Below are 19,738 nucleotides of genomic sequence, written 5' to 3' on the forward strand. Positions count from 1 at the left end.
GATAAAACTTTGAACAGCTTCTTTAAGTAACCAAATCAGGAACCCCCAAGGGGAATTAGATCTATAAGCTGCAACATTACTTAGGGAACAACACAGGCAATTAGGTATAAAAGCATATATTTGAAACAATCATGATAAACCACCTGATGCTTTACATTTGGAATTACAAGTATATCCCATCTTGAACGCTGCTCATCAGTCTAGAATTCACAATTCACATGCAGACAATTTTTCAGTAGGCACAGCTATAGGAATTTAGGATAGAGACAAACGCCAGCGTTTTATAATGATGACTGCAAACTTGAAAAAAAACAACTAGAATGTAAAACAATTTATCACCTCAACTACTTCTATCACCGACTGACAATATTATATAGCAGGGGATTGTTTACCTGGAATGCTCTCCAGTTTTCTACGGAGCTCCTCGTTTTCTTGTTGCAGTGAAATTACCTCCTGTTCAAGCTCTTGACACCGAGGGCAGTAACCTTCTTCTTCCTCTTCCTCTTCTTCCTCCGGAAGCGTAGAAGACGATGGGTGACCATGAGATTCAGAAGTTGCTGGAGATGTCCATCCACCTAAAGTGTGTACTGGAGAGGTTGAAAGCGGATCCACATCTGCCAAATGGCTAAAATCATTTACTGACGAGGTGTTCTGAGAAGGGAAGCTCCCAGAAAGCAAATAGTTCTGAAGAGAATCAGTAAAAACTCTCAGAAAGGCTGAGGTTTGTTGTTTCTTTTGCATATACTGCATCTCTATGTCTAAAATGTCTGACGTCTGACTATGGACCATTTTCCCAAGCTGACATTGCTCTTGTCTTTCACTATAATTTGGGTTTTCCTGCTTTATACAAGAAATCATGGACTGAGAGTGATTGTTGTCCAGTAGTTTTCCACCACAATTTAAAAGACTTAGAACCCGGCTGCACTGTTGGGCAAAGGCATCCAGAATCATTCGACTCTCTGAAACAAAAGAAAAGATGAATCACAGAAACCTAATGCAAAAAAGTTCTGCCAGGCAGCAGCAGCTAGATGAATGTATACAACCATTCACAGTAGCATGCATTTTATTTCTGAACATATTAAAATTACGGCTTCTGCTTTCATACTTCTGCAACACCGTGATTTAAAACAATCCTGACTTTGCTTCTATTTTGAGAGTGCCCTCGTGCCCTTGCTGTTAATCAGAAATGCACTGCGATGATAGTCACCGCTTAGTGTCATGTTCTTTCGGAGAGATTAAGACAGGGAAATATGGGGAAAAAATATTAATTCCATTCAATTTGCCACAACAAAAGTTTACAGGAGTATTTTCTTTTGAGGCAGATTTCAAGCCATTGGTGAGCGCTGCCTGTACCTATCTGAAGGACTTTGTGCTACATCTTCCTCCTACGCCCCGTTCCTCTCCAACAAGGCTTCCAAGCTTCAGTCCCTTTCACTTTTGCCGCACTTACCAGACATTGGACGTAGGCCACTTCATGAGACCCACTCCAATTACATGGTCTTTAATGGCTCCTTTTGCTTTAGCTTCCAAAGAGGTCCAGAAATGATTTGAGAGCAATACACACAAAAACCTTTTAAACCAAGGAAAGGCATCAGAGAAAGCTGCTCTGGACAGAGGAGCAATGCTTTATGTTGTGACTGCTCGCAAAGTTGTGGTCATGCTGCTATCTCACAGCAGATAAAAGGGGCTGAGCAGTTTCTGGAAGCAAGGAAGCATGCCATGCCACAAATGCCTGGACCTGCCTCTAGCGATAGGAGAAGCAAAATACAACACCACTAGAGGATGGGTTACTTCTGCAGGATGTGTGTGTGCAGAGTCAAGCTGCTATAACAGTGTCTGCACTACATGCAAATGGCCAACGTGTCTGGCTCTGATTTATGGTATGACCTGCTACATTTCCCTGATAACAATGTCTTTAAAAATATTATTTATAGCTTATAGCTGAGCTCCCTTAGGCATCTGAAAGATGTAACTAACATTTTGCAGGAAATAATAATAAAAAAAAAGTGGTAGATTTAAGCGCTGCCAAATTTGGAGAGCTCTTCTCAGACAGGCTTGACTTTTAGTAAGTGACAAACGCATTCACTTTTGAAAAGGCAACCTGCTACAGATGCATGGAACTAAGCACCCCAAACCTTCATTTAACTTAACCTTGTCACTAGAGATGAAAAACACAGCCTCATCACACTGATAACATGTAAAGACCAGAAACTTTGGGAATTCAGTCCTTTGAGAGATGGTACTTTTCACAGTACTTTTCCATGACCCTGCAGTTTTGTTTGCTGGTAGAAAATTACATCATCCTGAGGTTAGTGCAGCTGTCCTGCAGAATACCTGAAATGACGCTAATTTGTATTTTTACCATCCTCCAGCTGTCAATAACGAGGAAAGAACTGAGGCAGCATATAAATGCTGTGAGTCTTAAGTACAGACGGAGTAGACCTTACTGGCACACAACCCAAGTGTGTCATCTCCTGACGACTCACAGGTAAGAAGAGAGACATGGGGAAGACAGAAGGGAACATGCTAAGCAGTGCTCTGAGATGGCTGGGGACAAGACTAGACCACATCAGCACGTGAAGTATGGGGGGCTCTGAGACAGCACTGAGCAGCCCCACAGTCTGTGCCAGCAACTCGCATCACACCCTCACTTTGAGCTCGGATCAAGCAGGACAGATCCCTCCAACAATCTTCCTGTGATCAAAAATGCCTGGGTGCTCAGCAGCCTCTAAACCCACTGTCACTTCCAAAAGCAAGGTGTCCTGGTGACACTGCAGCTTTCCAACTGGCACCTACAGACAAGAAAGGAAATCGTGAAACTAAAACACCACTAACACTCTCCACTTGTGCCTTTCTTTGCCTTATGTCTTTACTTCACATATTTTTCCCTTTAAAAATCTGAAAGGATATTGATTGGAACTTTGCAGTCCTACTACAGAGCAGTTTTTCATTCATTTTAATCCCATAATCCGATTCCAGACCTGAAGTCATATTTACTGTTTGTATTTTAATCATTATGGTCCCTGTTGACAAAACAGTTACTCAGTTTTTTTTGCATATCTTTCTTGCAAGGGGACAAAAAATGTATGAAACAACTGAAAAGGGATTAGATTAGCATAGGAGATGCTATTCTAGTATTATGGCTTCTGCTAAAACACGGCCAGGAGTAACCTGCCATTTCAAATACCAGTTCTGAAGAACACTTTAATAAATACTACCATCAGTAAAGATAAAATTAGTGATTAGTTCTGTTGTAAAAATGAATGCGTTAACGCATTCGCTGTGATAATGGCTTAAAACGTAGCTGAAATTTTATACAGAACTGACAGCATTGATTTAATCTTCAGTTCAGTATCAGATCTACTACAAAGACACAATAACAGCAATTACTGTCTTTTTTTTCTTAGCTTTAACCCATACCCAAGGATGTTAAAATGAAAGCTGTGACATGGCGAGGCTACTACAAAATGTGAGCACAAAGCTTTGCAAATGCTTTCTGCCAGTACCACAGGGCAGTGACAGTGAGGGATGCCCTGAGCACACATCCCTGGCTCCATGCATGTACCACTGCAAAGTACACCGCTAATACTACACGTACCAACAGTCTGAACAGCCCTGAATGAGAATGGCAACCACAGTTATTCCCTGTGATGGGAAAAAAATAATAATAACAAAAACAAATGCTGCCTATTTAGCATTTACTGTAGAGCTTGGTATTCTAGTTTTTACAGGGTGACTGTAATTAGAAACGCAAGCAGCGTGCAGTGTCTAATCAGTAATAAATGACCAAAAATTGTTTGTATGTGAGTACTACCGAATAATCACAGATCTATGATTCTTAATTGATTTAACGTACTGTATGTATTTTCTAGGAAAGAAGGATTCTGCTGAAATGACTGCAGCGGACTGAAATAGTGTAAACTACTTACTGAAACTGTATTGTGACACTCCTCTTCCTTATTACGATGCTCACCAACCATGTAATTCTAATGTGTCAGAGCCTGCAGTCTTCAGTCTTACAGAACTTCTATTGACTTCAGCTCCACTTCTGCCTGGAGGTGGACTTGCCACATTAGGCCCATAAAGTGCTAACAGGAGATGATTAACTCTCCAGAAGTGTAAGCAGTTCTAAATGGACTATTTCCTTTGAGAATGCAAGCAACCAGCCAATAACAATATCACGTGGCAAATGAGGGACCAACTCCTGGATACAGTTCTTCATTTTCACTTCTTCTTTTTCTCATTGATACTGATGATCTTTTTTTTCCTGTTGTTTTTTTGAGCAAACACATGAAATTCAACCTGATGACCTACAGCAATGCATTAGAAAAGCTGTCCGGAAAGGTTGGTGGGCACAAATCAGATTTTTCTACACCTGAGAATCTTTCCAATACTCAGACCAGACAGCTTTATTAACAGGACGCTGTGCTGGGTCTCAACAGATCTGCATTCAGGTGTTGGCTTTTCCATGGTTTCCTTTATGACCTCAGATGGGTGGTAAAAAGGATGTCTTTACTGAGCTACTGAGGGGGTCCAAATGAGGGGGTCCATCCATTCTCACCTGTGGAGAATGTACCCATTTGTATTTGATCTTCAGTAAGATCTGAAGATCCAGTTTCAATAATCTCACTCATCGCTTTGCAGTGTTTCAGACTTTTCTCTCTTGATCTGCTGAATAACTGTATTCTATTACTTAAGGTCCTGGGGTAGCAGCTCTGTATCCCCAAATGGCTTTGTCCTCGTATACAAATCTTTTCATGACACGTTTAGATAAGAACATTGCTGCAAAGGCCTGGGTCAAAACCAGGAGCACACGACACCCTGACTAAGGGACGCTTTTCTTCTGCATGAAGATCACTGAGAAACTTGAGCAGAAACGATCTATCTACTCCACGTAAGTATTTCCAACTTCTTGCTTAAGGCCAAATTGATGCTCTTCCCCTTCTCTATTCAAATATATACCTATATAAATGCACATATATTTTGGACACGATAGAAACTGCTTAAATAGTCTTGTTAAACATGCCAGGTCCTTAGCACTAAACTACTCCATTGCCTCTATGACAGCTCTGCTTGTCTTTCTGGCTTTTCACTTACACCCTTCTTAAATTTCAAGGCACACTTTGGGGTCTATGCCATGCTTTCCTGTGGAAAAGGAGTTTCTCTTGGAGTCCATCATACTGTTTAATAAAAACAATAACAAAAATCAAAGATATGCATCGTTTCCATACCAGGAAAATATTCCAAATACTAAACTAATAAAGAATTGCTGCTCCAAAGGAGAAAACAGGTGTCTGCCCACATTTTGAATGTCCTTGTGTGGCTTACACTGCAGCAGTCATAGCAAGCACTGCTCACTGGAGAAAAGGGGAGGGTTGTGTTTGCAGCAGAGCTCCCCATTTCTCACAGTAAGACGACATTTCTCAAGCTGGACCTTCCTTCGTGATGAGGCAGGGTGGAGAATCCCCCCTTTTCATCCTTCCCACAGCCCTCTGCCTGCTGTTGTTTTGGAGCCTGGGCCAGGGCAGTGTCTTAGTCCAAATTAGACACTGTTTACTCCTGGCAGGAGCTCAGAACAGTGGGATATGCTTGAAAACATGGAAGTATCCTTACTCTTCCCCTTTGGCTGTGTTATAGGTGCCCACTCTCAAAATTAGACTTGGCGCTCTGAATCTCTAAGTGCCAGAAACACTATGCCTAAAGATTAAGAACCAGCTGTATCAAGTGTTTTAAGCTGCCAGACCAGAGTAAGACATACCAGGAATGGCACTTTACTGAACAGTTTACATTCTGTTATCCACATATGTGAAATGCCAACAGAAAGCAGGAAACCCCTGAAACGGGTGTTTCTATAGAACTGCAGCCCTCTACCAGTTCATTCCAGTAAGCACCTGCAAAATGCTGCAGATAAGCTAAGGGGGAAAACCTTGTAAGCCAGGGTAAGGACAGCCTGCCCTGTGTAGAACAACAGCACACGGCTCAGACTGTGGTGACAACCCATATGGAACACCCCTCCTGCACACTGTAGCAAGTCTGGGGTTTGCTTTCTCTTGCTTTGTCTGCTCTGCTCGATAGCTCAGCCTCAGCTGTGAGAAAGGTAAGCTGGGGCCTGACTGGGAACTCCAAGTGTGCCTGATGCAAAGGTGACGAGGTCTGCAAAGACCTTCAGAGCACAAGCAGCCACTCCTCAGTCATCCTCTTCTGCACAGACCCAGATCGGTGACAAACTCCAGAGCTCGCTTGGGCTCCTGGTTGGTACAGCCACAGAGGCAGGAGGAAGTCCAAACTTCTGCTCGCTAAAGCCTAGAGAGCTCTGCCACAAATATGGCCTCACCTGTCACCTACCAGGCAGCCGAATGTCTTTGTGGCGTGATCTGCTACTGTGAAGAAATGCAGGTGTCACATTTATCAGCAGCGTTTTGATTGAGGACCACAAATATGCTGAAATAACAGCATCTGGGCACCTAAATAACGGGAAGTTTCAAGAACAAAAATCCAGCGTGACCTCCTGCCGTGGATTACAGGACCATGTGTCAAAGCAGAGAATTTTCACACTCGTCTATTAAACTTTTTTTGTTAAATTACGTGAATTCTTTGTTACAAGAGGTGATAAATCCATCCCACGCATGGCAGCTTTGGAGTGAACACAGGCCTTAGCACGCAGCCATATATTCTATTAACCAGCACATCTCTCTGTTTGGTAAAGAAATGTCATCGCATTCGTTACAAAGGCAAACAGCAACACAGCAAAACAGGATCCAATTTTTCTAAATAAATAAATCAATGATGTGTCAAAAATTAACAGATGAGTTAATATACCCGACGTTATCAAAACCAGATGGTGCTTCATAATATTCATCCTGCTCAGTCAAACCCTGAATGTATTCTGGACCATCAGTATATAAAATAGGATGCTGCTATTTGTGATGGCAAACAAAAGCAATCATGCCTGCCAAGCACATACTATAACAGGCAGCATTTCAGCTCTGCTAGACAGAAAGTAATTAGAATGCTTTTAATGTCCAAAAGAATGATGCTGATAGGCTGCCACAGATGTGTAGATTTATGAATATTTATATGGTGGTTTATAGCTGACACTTTTATCAGTTGAAGAAGATAAAATATCTGCCTGACTCAAAAGCTTGACAGTCAGGTTAATAAAATCTCATTAAAGAGAATGACCTATGCAATTATATAGGATTTATTGTAATTCATTTTTGATTGTACTCTACTTAAAGATGCAATTTCCCATTTCCTGATGCCAAATTTAGGTTGCATATCAAGATCTACGTGGTTTTTAACTCCGAGCCATCGCCAGAAGAAAGATACGCGTTCAGCATCTCGCTATCTTACACCTCGCAAGAAAAAAATATTAGATATTTTCATCTCCAAACGGCGCTCCGCGAAAGCGGCGCGGGGAAGCGGCCCATCTATCGCCCCCGTTACGCCCCCCACCCCGTTCCCAGCCGGCACCCCCCCCCCCCGTACCGCTCGCAGCCCAAAGCGGCGGACGGCTGCGGGTCCGCGGCCGGGGGGCTCCCGGGGGCGCCGGCCTCACCGAGCCGGAGCTGTTCTGGGAGAACCCCGACGGGAAGCGCTGAGCCGCGCCGCCCCCTCCTCAGCCCTCGCCCCGCGGCCGCCCCCACCCCCCGGCGGCACCGGCCCGCTCCGCCCGCAACTTTCCCGGGAGCGCCGGGACGCGGAGGGCGGCCCACCCCGCTGGACCCCGCGGGACCCCGCGCCTCCGCCCCGCCGCGAAGTGCCCCGCGAAGTTGCGCGGGGAGGCGCGGAGTTGCGGTACCTGCGCTCAGCTCCGCGCCGCCGCCCGCGGGGCAGTGGCCGTAGCGGCCCGAGGAGCTGGGGGCCGGCGGCGGCGGGCGGGGGTGGCCCTGGGCGGCGGCGGGGCGGGCGGGGAACGGGCCGTGCGCGTAGGGCAGCGGCTCGGCGGCGGGCGGGAAGGGCTGCCCCGCTGCCCGCCCGCGGGGCACCTCCACCATGCCGGCTCTCTCGTAGCGCTTGGCCAGCGCCGCCCGCTTGCCGGGGAAGGTCTTGAGGACGCTGTAGGGACCCCGCTGCTTGTAGATTTTGGGGGTGCTGGGCCCCTCCTCCGCCGGCTGCATCTCCTCCTCCATCCTCCGCTTCCTCCTCCCCCGGCCCGGCGCAGCCCCGCTCCGGGGCTGTGGCCGCCGCCGCCGCGACTCGTCTCTGTGGCACGGCGGAGCCCCGGCGCGGCGGGGCGCCGGCCTGATTGACAGGCGGCCGCGCCAATGCCTGGAGGGAGACGGGCGGCGACCGCCGAGTGTTTGGGGTAATCTCTGCTAATGGCAACGGGGCGGGGAGGCGGGCCCTGGCGGGGCCGCCGCCGCCCCGCTCGCCGCCGGCGGGGGCAGGTGAGCGGCGGGAGCCGAGCGGCGGCGCGGAGCGGAGCGTCCTCCCGGCACGGCGCGGCCCCGCGGAGCCGCCGCTAAACTTTGTCGCCCCCGGGCCGGTCGGCCGCCTGCCCGCTGCGGGGCGGCGCGGGGATAAAAGTGTTGGGAGTGCGGGACCCGTCAGAGTTGATTAGGGAGCAGAGGACATTTTCTTTCTCATTATGCAAAAAGCGCTTCGCGGCGAAATAAAAAGCGGCTCTGCCGTAATTCGTGCGTGTCAGATTTCCGTGAATCTGGGAGATTAATCGCGTTTGGCGTTATTTGCGGCGTGCCCTCTCCGCCCCCACCCCGAACCCGTTCGCTCGGCGCGAAGTGCCGCACCGAGCTGCGCCCGTCCCTCTGCCCGCCCGGAGCCTTCCAGGGCAGTTGGGAAATAATGAAATGCCGCTGAGAGACAGCTTGAGAATGAGATGCCATCGAGAGACGGCTCTGAGAAATGGAGGAGATCTGGGGAGATGGAGACGGCTGAAGCTGAGTGATACGTTGGTGAAAAATAAACGATAACAAACCGCTCGCTCTCCCCATTCTTTTCGGCGAGGCAATTTGATATTCTGCATTAACATTTCCCTTCTCCTGTCCCACTTCTCCCCTGCTTTTGCTGCTGTAATTTATCAGGATTACAATAAGCCCTCTGGCTTTGGGAAGCAAAATTACAGAACACCTTAGTTCTATTTAAGTCGTGGCGGTGGGAAATCATCCTTCTGCCATCGCGGGGTTCGGCTGCGTGCTGCGGTCATCGCTCTCTGCTCCTATGGTGTTTGTTTAGCGGAGCCGGGCTTGCTGGGAAGGGCAGCGGCCCCATCTCTGTGTGACCGACCCCGGGCTCACGGCCCCCTCCTGCGGCACTCTGTGGGCCGGACCCCGTTCCATGCGGGGCACATGGGAGCAGGGTGGCTCCAGGTTCTGATTTTTTGACAAGTAGGGTATATCGATTTCTTGTAGCAGCCAAAAGCCTCTAAATAAAGGCCAGTGTAATAGGAATTGCTGTTTTACTTAAGAAAATCAATGGTAAGTCTTTGTTTTCCAGCCCACTCCTTGATCGCCTGCTCTTTAAAGAAAATATTGTACTGTAATGCAAAAGAGAGAATGGAAATAAGCAGGAGAGGAACTGTGCTTCCACTTGGTAATGAGACATCTAGGGGATGAGCTTCAATACCTGGCATTGGCCACTGCTGTAGTAGACCCCGCTGCGGCCTCCACATCCCACCCTGATCCTGCAGCCCCCACAGGTCACTAGGGCAATAGGGTTGTGTAAAGTTGATAGATTCAGTATCTAGATAAAGGTAAATTCCAATAAGCAGCCCCAAGTTAACTGCTCAGGTATCAGCTGCAGTTCCAGTAGCTCAGTGTTGCTTGGCACTGCCCCTGCTCCTAGTGAAGGAAACAACTCTGTCTTCCATGGCCCACAGCAGGGCAAGAACTGGGGCAGTGTGTCCTTCCTCTTGTTAAGGTGCCTGCAGCCCCACTGACTCCAATTCAGGGCTGGAGCTGTGTGGACACGAAGGGAGAAGGCCATGTGGGGATAACCAAGTGTGAAGCCTCCCACAGCTGAGCCAAACTGAGCTCTGGGCCTTGTGGGGTGCCCCTTGTTGGGAAAGAGCTTTCCTCAAAGCTCTGAATAGGCACATGGGTGCTCTAACAGGTGGGCTGATGTTATTTGATCCTTTTATCTCTGTATTGTAGTCCCATTTCAGCTGCACGTTGGATTAAAATGAGCACATTGCCCTCACCTTGACCATCCTCCAAAAGAGCCTTAGCTGACACCAGCAGCTTGTTTCACTGAGCTAACACCTTTGTTTCCCTCCCCATCCTCTGGGTGAAAGAATTCCCCCTAACATCTAATCTAAATCTTATATCTCTTAGTTTAGAGCCATTTACTCCTGTCCTGTCACAGTCAGACTGTGTAAAAAGTCTGTTTCTCTGTTGTTTATAAGCTCTGTTTAGGTACTGGAAGGCTGTAATGAGATGTCCCCAAAGCCTTCTCTTCTCCAGTCTGGACAGTCCCATCACCCTCAGCCTAGGAGAAATGCCCTCTGATCATCTTCCTGGCCCTCCTCTGGACACACTCAGTGGGTACAGGCTGCCAGGAGAAGCTGTAGATGCCCTGTCCTGCAGGCTTTCAAGGCCAGGCTGGATGGGGCCCTGGGCTTCATCTAGTGGGTGGCAGCCCTGCTTATGTCAGGGGGTTGGAACTGATGGGCTGTAAGGTCCCTTCCAAGCCAAGCCGTTCTGATTCCCTCAGGCTGTGCTATGCTTGGGGTTGGATCCTGACATGATGGTTGCATCTTTTCCTATCTGTTTACTGATGTGAGCTTCCATTTTGCTGGTACTGGGGACTGTGGTACTGGGGATTTGAGACCTGTTAAGGGTTTATTGCAGGGTACTCTGTGTGTGTGGAGAAAGAGTGGGAAGTAGCTGACCCCCAAGAAATAATAATAAAAAAGCTAATCAAAACAAAGACAAAAGGGTGCAATGAAAAATACGAAACCCAGTGTTGCCGCAGCATATGCTCTCCTGCTCCTAGAAATCACTGCAAAGAGAATATTTGTCAGTATATAGAAAAATACCCAATCCAGACACAGGCCATCAATCACTGGGCATGCCTGTGTGAAGGTACTGCGAGGTGCTCAAAGAACAGAAGCATGATCCATCTCTATCTGCCGAGCAGGGCTAAATCTCTCACTGCTTATTCGTGGGAGCTGCGCTTCAGTGCTGGAGAGAGCCTGCAGGATTTGGCCATGAGCTGCCAATATCGCTCTGTTCGCTTGGAGTGCACGATGAGAGCTGAGATTGGCAACTCTCCCCTGTAATCTAAAGCACTCTGCAAGCAGGCTGGCCGTAATTTGCTGCCCTAAACATTTAACCCCAGCTAGTTAATTTAAGCTTAGCTCAGTTGCTCATGTTTATGGATAAAGAAACAAAAGAGAGAGCATCAGAAGGAAAAGATGACTGTGGAATTCAATATTTCAGCAGCTGTTGATAGGTAAATGTTATTGAAGTGTGGCATTCAAAACCAAAGGCCTGCATTTATGATAATGAGCCTAACAAGGAAATGAGATTGACACAGCAATTCTCTGTTTTTGTTGTCCCCTGAGGTTAGACATTATGCAGTGTGTGGTTCTGTTTCTAGCCTCTTTGGTGATTCCAACTGTGATTTGTCAAGGTTGTGCTTCAGTCGGGTGACTCAGGAGCTTGAGGGGAGCACGAACTGCTGGCCTCACCTCACCTTGAGCCCACATCCCATACGGAGAGCCAGCAGCCCCTCCATGGGCCATCCATCCCCTGTCTCCTGTCGGGCTTGCTCAGTCCTCTGTGAAATGCTTTGAAATAATTGAAACATATCTATCACTGCAACAGTGTGTTTTGAGAATTACTGGAATGTTTCCCAATGACATTAATTGGTTTAAAAATATTTTTCTTTTTCTAATTAGTGCAAGATTGATGAGCAGTGGAAAGGGCATTTATACAGGCAGACACATATTTCCATGCTGCATTCGTGTCTTAATAAAATGGTAGCTAACTGGATTCTTGTGCTGAGTAAACATTGGCGAGACAGAAAATATTGTCTACCTTCAGGAGCAGGAAATATCCAGTGTTTTAAATGGAATTGTATTGTGTGAGGACAAAAAAAAGAAAAGAACCGGTCTCCCTGAGGACTGGAAAATGGATAAATGAATTATTTAAATATAGTTAAAGGACACACAGGAAAAAAGTAATGGCTTTGATACCCAGTGTAGGAAAAATTATTAATATTTTAAGGGATCAATTGTGGACACATGGAAAAGCTCATTTTAATTAAAGATTGCTTGCATAGAATGGTTTGAAGAAGGGGAAAAATTGTGCAGAGTACTTGTTGCTTAGAATTTCTTAGAAATATATCCTGGATAAAACTGATGATATGACATGTTCATAACTTCAGCCTGCCCCTCTGGGCTGGTTCCAAATGGCTTCAGCTTCTTGGGACATTCTGTCCCAGGGAGACCTCATTGCAGCCTTTCGATACCTGAAGGGGGCTTATAAACATGAAGGACATCCACATTTTAAACAGACTGAACAAGGGAGAATGGTTTTATACTAAAAGAGAGAAGAAGGTTAAATGTCAGGGGGAAAATGTTCACTGAGAGGATGGTGAGGCTCTGGCATAGGTTGCCCAGAGATGCTGTGCTCAGGGTTAGGTTGGATGGGGCCCTGGGCAGCCTGATCTGCTTCCTGATTTAGTGTCTGACAACCCTGACCACGACAGGGGGTTTGAACTAAGTGATTTTTGAGATTCCTTCCAACCAGAGTCATTCTATGATTCTATGATATTCTCTCGTGTAGGCTTGGTGCTTGCATGTTGGTCATCTTGTGATTGTTCTGTAATGTTTTAGTCTTGTCTTGCAGTGCTTGATGTTTTAGGAGCGCTTCTGAAGGTGTGCCTGCTGTTACTCTGCAGGTTGGGATCGCACTGCTTTTCCAAACCTATTCCTTGCACTTTCCCTTAAAGGGATTGCAAAAGGGGGTCCTTGTAGGACAGGAGCAATCACACTGAATGACCCCTGGCTCTTTGCTGACGGTGGGCATCACCCCAGAACAGGGCTGTAAGTAGGGCTTTGTAGGAGCTGAGGGGCAGGAGACCATCCCTGCATTCGCCTTCAGCACCCTTCCACTCTCAAGCAGACCCTAAGCCTTACATTAAATGATGACAAATTAACAGCTCATTCTTAAAAGCACAGTTCAGACACTTTACAGAGAGGAAGTAAAGGGCTCCCTCTACATTAATAATCTTGTAGCAGTAACACTGGTGATCCTTTGGGAAACCCCAAAAAGCTGTCCTCAGAGGCAAAATCATTACTTACAGTCCAGAAGAGCAGAAAGCAATGGACAAAACCTGGAATCTCCTGAGATCTCTCAATTGTGTAGTGCAAAATGACTCCATTGGGAGAGGTGCTAAAATCTTCAGAGCAAAAGCTAAACTGAGTGCCTCACTGAAAGAAGTTGAAAAAGAATAATAGATAACAGTACAAAAAGGCAAAATTGTATGGGAAAAGGACCAGAAAACTGCTGTGGTCTCAGGCAAGAAGAAGTTCTGTCACCCTGCAAGTACTGTGTACCTGGGAATGTGTCCATCACAAGCTGCATCTGCTAAGGGGAAAACAGAAAGGTGAAACCATGTTTGCTTAAGGCAGTGTGCAGATGTGTTTGCGGAGGCTGAAATTCACCTGCTGCATCACCCACCTCTGCACACAGATGTTTCACCCAAAAACATCCAGAGGGGATCTCTGAACAGCATTCCAAATAAATGGCATCCAGAATAAATGAACGTTTTCATTTTCTTAAATGCAAAGCGTCTCAAATAAAATTGATGCTATGTCTGTGGTTGTCTCAGATCATACCACGATAATACCCTGAGCATATATCAGCTCTGCTTTTGTGATTGCTATTATCACGAGACTCTTTGTACCCTGATCGTTATTCAGAATCCTCATTACCGTGTTTGTGTTTCTTTGCTATATGACGATGGGTTTAAGTCTAAAACCAGGAGGGACCATCACCCATCAATGTCAAGAGAGCAGTGAAGGTTAACTTTAGCTAATGATCTGTTCCCAAATCTCTTTGCTTTTAGCTCAGGAAAGTTCTTACGTCACCTACCATCCCTGGAAACGTCTGCTGGTTTTGATGCTGATTCTACCAGCCTTACTAAGAGTAAAGAAGATCAGAATTTAGGTCATTTACATTATTTTAATCTGGACTAACGTTTAAAAATGTATGAAAATCTTCCACCCAGCTAGTAGGAGAGTGGCTCTTGAAGAAAGAGTATTTCTTGCTCTCCCTCCACAAGCATCCATTTCACTTACATAGGATTTAGCTTGTTAAGGAAAAAAGGGTTGTGGGTGTTGGGTTTTTTTTTTTGTTGCTGTTTTTGATCTCTGTGTAATTCTCCAATCCCTTTGATTTTTTATTACATTATTTCATTTTCTTTTAGTGCGCTAAAAATCCTCGGCTCTATTAATGATGGAGGAAACCATGCTTTCCAAAGTTAAGGGCTTTAGTTTGCCTAATTGTCGTGTCCAGACTACATATATATGTCTGAAAGCAAGAAACCATGGCCCCTGGAAAGCAGTAGTAACAAGAAAACTGCTTAGATTTTAAAGAAAGTACATTGCATGACCACATGTGGGCAAAGTATGTATACAGGTATGCCCTGTCTTGCTTTACAATTTATTGCAGACACATTCAGGAAAGTAGAAAACTACATATTAAAATCTGACTTATGCACAGTTAAGAGGTTTGCCTACACAGGCATCTCATTAAAAATGCAAATGAGGCTGGCTTCTGCGAGCCGCTGACCTGAGATCAAGCTTCCTGAAGGCAGGCGATTTCCTCCTTCCTCGGAAGAAAGAAAAGAAGCACGGGGAGCTTTTATTCACCTGGATGAAGCACAGAAAAATGGTGTAAGAGCTATTTATAAATATGTATGAATAAATATTTAATGATATATATGCTGAACAGTTGAACTGTTGTTCATCAAATACATAATTTGTTAATTTTGCCTGCTTCCACTGAATAATTTATTCATCAGATCAGCTGTTTTAATATTCACTAGATGATCGTCTGATCAAATCCTGTTAGCTGAATGTGTTATTTGATTTTTTTTTTTTGCCCTTTTCAAAAATCACTTAGTTTATTGGAAGAACATTGCTGTGATTTATTAGAGGTATATTCCATCCAGTCCATGGTGACATTCTTCAAGAATAACATCTGAAGACAGTAGATTTCTTGCTCCTGTCATTCGATATTAACCTTTTGTAATCCTGACATGTATTAGATATTTCTGACCAGGGAAATAAAGCCTTGTGTCCAACAGCACCCTTCTGTGTCTCACATCCACGACGACGTGCATATGATGTGGTTTATTCTTTATTTGTTGACTGAATATTGAATTATTTAGATTAACTACATCAATCGGTCCTGAATTCTTCTTCATCCAGGGGTCCCTACAGTTCACTCAGCAATGCGTCTCTGCAAAGGATTTCTTCTAACTCCTGAAATTGTCATGCAGCTTCAGAAAGACCCTGATATTGCAGTGCAGAACAAGATGCAGAAAGGACAGTGTCTAATCCTTTACGAGCCAGCCTTGAAATCAATCATCTGGTGTCCCTTTGTAGCTAGAAAAGGACTTCTTACACTTCCCACTTGAAAAGGGAGGTTTGCAGCCTTCTCTTGAGCTGTCCTCACACCCAGGGAGGTCTTCAAATATCAGGGCGTGCAGCCATGATATCATTACATCCAAAGAATCCTTTAATGTTTTATAGTATTATTTTACATTTTCATAATTTTTAAAGCTTGTAAGGTTGTGCTTCTAAGTTACTGAGGCCTAAATACTCAAATAAGGCTATCATGGAAAAAAAGAGGCTGTAAGGAGCAGCACCAATTCGATTTGTTTTTAAAAGATCTTTCTCAAGTTAATTCCCTGTAAACTTGCTCTATAAAATCTCTGGCAACTAGAGAATAAACAACGTTCAGAAGCACTGAGAGCACTCTGAAATGACCTGTGTAACTTTGTTTTTGCTACTGCCATCAAGGCTAATGCCGACATCTAGGATTCAGTTGTCTGTGCCGTAATCTGTGTGGCACAGCCTAATGTATTCCATATTTCAATATGCATGCATATGTAATAGGCTATATAATATTCCATACAAAAACTGCATTAAGAAAATGTTAAAGTTGCCTAATTCGGCATTTAAAAGTCAGGAAATAAAATTAAGGTTGTACATGCAACATTAACTCTGTTCCCTAGTGCATTTGCCTATGATACACTCTAATTACATGATCAAATATTATTTCTCAGATTATACAGTATAATACCTAGATTTTTTTCTTCATCTTACAAAGTGTGAAGTGAATTAGGCAGGACTCAGCTAGATTTCATAAACCTACAAGTGAAGAATTTCTTAATGAACAGGGGCTGACCAGTTTGGGAAATGAATGATTGAAAAAATCCTGACATAGTGTTATAAAACCATGAGTGGTGTGGAAAAGGTAAATAGAGAATGATTACTCACTGATCCTTCTATGGTAAACTGGAGGGCATTCACTCAGGTTTGTATGTCACATACTTTCACGCTGTAGGACTTCACCACCACTGGTTATTCAGTAGTTCCAAAGTGTAATGCCACCCAACGACCACCAGAGAAATGTGTAGAGTATCCAACTATCACTGAGTGTTAAATGTGAGATGTGGGCACACTGTCCATGCCACGAAGTCACGCTCTTCTTGATGGTGAGGAAAAGAGCTGCAAAGGCAACCCCTTGGTCTAGGGCAGATGTGCAGATTTTTACCAGCTGAAAACCCCATCCTTTGAGCCATTCCATGGGGCTCTGGTCAGCCTGGTCTAGTATTAAATATGGAGGATGGTAGCCCTGCCCATGGTGGGGTTTGGAGCTTCATATTCCTGAGGTCCCTTCCAACCTGAGCCATTCCGTGATTCTGTGACTCCTTACAGGAGACATTTCTGTGCACATAAATAATCCAACCTCCTAAAAGCCTTGCAGGACTGTCGGCAGCACCATTCTTCCTCTCTGCCCCACACTCAAATGAGATCTTGCTTTAGGTGTTCTTTAGCATGCTTTAAGCACTACGTGGAGGACTTCTACAACTGTACCCTTCTCTATTTTCCTTGGCTAGAGATACAAATCCCTATACCTCAGTGGGTTCTCCCCCTAACCCAGATGCCAGAGATGTTGGTTATATGGTTGCTGGCATGGTATGCATCCCTGGGGACCCTGTCCCAGAGGAGCCCAACGGGTGCTGGAGATGACACACTAGGCTGCATGCCCCCAGTAGCTTGTGTCTGAATGCAGCTCAATGAATGACAGCACTGCCTAAACATAGAATCATAGAATGGCGTGGGTTGGAAAGGATCACTGTGATCATCTAGTTTCAATCCCTGTGCTATGTTCAGGATCTCCAACCACTGGAGACCAGGCTGCCCAGAGCTACATCCAGCCTGGCCTTGAATGCATCCAGAGAAGGGGCATCCAATGCGTGGGGAAAGCTGGAGTGGAGAACTTCCGTGGGGCTGTTTTCATACATCATGAAAGTGTATGTCAGAAATAAAACAGGTGGAGATGACAGCCATGTGATAGACAATATTCACAATAAATTCAATTCGCCTTGCATATATTATCTGCCTGCTTCACCTGCACTGTCACTGCTAATTCATTTCTACCGGCAGTCTTTTTCTCATGCTAATGAGGCTCTTTAAACAATTGTTGCTAAAAACTGAGTTGCTAGAGAAATGCTGGTTTCTTTTCCTAAACTGCAGAGCAGTCCTTCCTTCCTTCCCCAGCAGGTCTGACAAGACAGTGTTGTGCCAGCAGTTTTAAGGTGTTATTTCAGTCTTTGTTGGGTATACAGTTCCATTATTCTTATAGTTAAGGATCAACAAATATCAGTTTAGAGGCATTAGAGTTTGTGAAATGTTGCCAGATTGCAAGGTATTGCATACAATTAACATGAAATAATCTGTAATTAAAAGATTAGCTATGTAAAAATGGTTGTTTGGGGGGAAATTATGAACGGTTTAGAAAATCTATTAGTGATGATTTTTCACTCCCTCTGAAGTCTGAGGAACTTCATGACTTAGCAGACAGAGCAATATAAATACTAAGTCAGTGTTCATTTCAAAAGGCTTGAACTCTTAATTTCATATTCTGTAAAATGTCTGCAACCATCGGTAATGTTGATCTGTCTGTAACAACTCAAGATTACATCTGGATGAGGTACCAAATAAAAAAGCTGGTCTGTTCTTACAGAGGAGAAAAACAAGCTGGATGCTTATGTCTGCCATGCTACAGTGGCTCCTGCAATAGGATTTTTGGGTGGGGAGGGGAAAAATGTATGTGAGAGGAATTACGATCTTGTGATAAGGACACAAACTTACTGTGCTGACTGTATGCAGCTCTCCTTCTACTTACCTGCATGGCAAAAATGAGGTCATTGGTAATTTGGAGGGTTCGATTGCCTTTTTTTCCTGCCACTCAGGTGGGGTGTAAATGGAAGCCTTGTGGAAGCACTTTGCGCTGGAACAAATCGCTGCACAACACCACAGCACTGGGGAATGCAACTCGGCCTCCCATGGGACATTTCTAGGTGGAGATCAAAACCTGTCTTTTGTCTTTCTCTTTTGTTTGTCAACACTCCCAGACTGGAGAAAGACCATTCCAGAAAAGGACAGACAAGGGGCCACCGACCCCTCTGCCTGCTCCTACCACCAAAGTTTCTTTTACTTACAACTTGTTACAGGCAGAACAAGGAAAGAATATGTGTCGGTAATGTAGCAGCACAATTGTCAGTCTGAGCCCACAAGTTAGTCTATCCACAGAAAAGCAGAAAAAAGAAGCAATGCTTGAATGCCTGAGGTCTCATAAGCTTGTATGTGCCGGTGGGAGCAACCCAGACTGCTTCTTTTGAGCATCAAGAACAGCAGAGATATTTAAAGAGGCAGGAACTTATGGTGTCATTTGCACAGACTGATAGAAGCCATTAAATGTTTGCAAAGCAGTTCTTCTCTGTAACATTACACTTAATGGGAATAAATTATCTGAAATATATGATTGCAAGAACGGTAACAGCAGGATTCTGTATGAGCTCTGAGCTTACTGAGTGTTTTTTTCTGCTCCTCCATAAAGAGTTTTTTATGCATAATTTCTGTGGCATTTTATATACACATTTTAAGCAAATAAAAGAGGATGTGACTCTTTGCCCTTAAGAATGGCTTGAGTTAGGTGGTGCACAGATACAGATTAGATGTGACTCTGAACTACTGTGTCCCCCAGGGCTGGCACAGTTCTTGTATAATAGGACTTTTTAAAACAACAAGGTGAACGTGGTTACAATAAGTAGTAGAAGCTACATGGTTTGAATTCGATGTGAAATTGGTCAGATTGGGCAGGCTATGAGAAAACTAAAGAAGTGATGGAAAGAGCATAGGTAAGATGTTCACAGCAAGAAAGTGATAAAGCTTGGTCCAAACTGCCTTCAAGGGCAGGGTTATGGAGCAGTTATCTAAACTGCAACTCAGTAAATCATTAAGTCTGTGTGTGAGAAGATGGGCACCCCCACGCCTGAGTGTTAAAGCTATCTCCATCAGAACGTGGTGTCCAGCCACACCCACTGGTATGAATGAAATGGCTCTCAAGCTCAGTCCTTCTTTATTGCATTTCTGGATTTGCTCTACTAACCAGATTCCTGCTATTCAGGAGTACCTGAGCACTTTTACAACAAAGAAACTGCAGAAGACACGTAATTTCAAAATCAGTATGCA

At 44.9% G+C, this 19,738-nt stretch overlaps 1 protein-coding gene across 2 annotated transcripts in view; it reads right to left on the reverse strand.

Moving 5' to 3' along the window:
* BEND4 (BEN domain containing 4) overlaps positions 1 to 8,222 on the reverse strand; it is a 29,716-nt gene extending 21,494 nt beyond the window's left edge. For both annotated transcript variants that reach the window (XM_072336212.1, XM_072336211.1), the window contains exons 1-2: positions 7,802 to 8,222; positions 393 to 959 (exon numbers count right to left, since the gene is read on the reverse strand). In XM_072336212.1, coding sequence (XP_072192313.1) covers positions 393 to 959; positions 7,802 to 8,132 — 898 coding nt within the window. In that variant the 5' untranslated portion in view covers positions 8,133 to 8,222. The remainder of the gene's footprint in view (positions 1 to 392; positions 960 to 7,801) is intronic.
* Positions 8,223 to 19,738: the final 11,516 nt, after the last annotated feature.

Source organism: Excalfactoria chinensis, chromosome 4, assembly GCF_039878825.1.
Source record: "Excalfactoria chinensis isolate bCotChi1 chromosome 4, bCotChi1.hap2, whole genome shotgun sequence".
Taxonomy (NCBI): Eukaryota; Metazoa; Chordata; class Aves; order Galliformes; family Phasianidae; genus Excalfactoria; species Excalfactoria chinensis.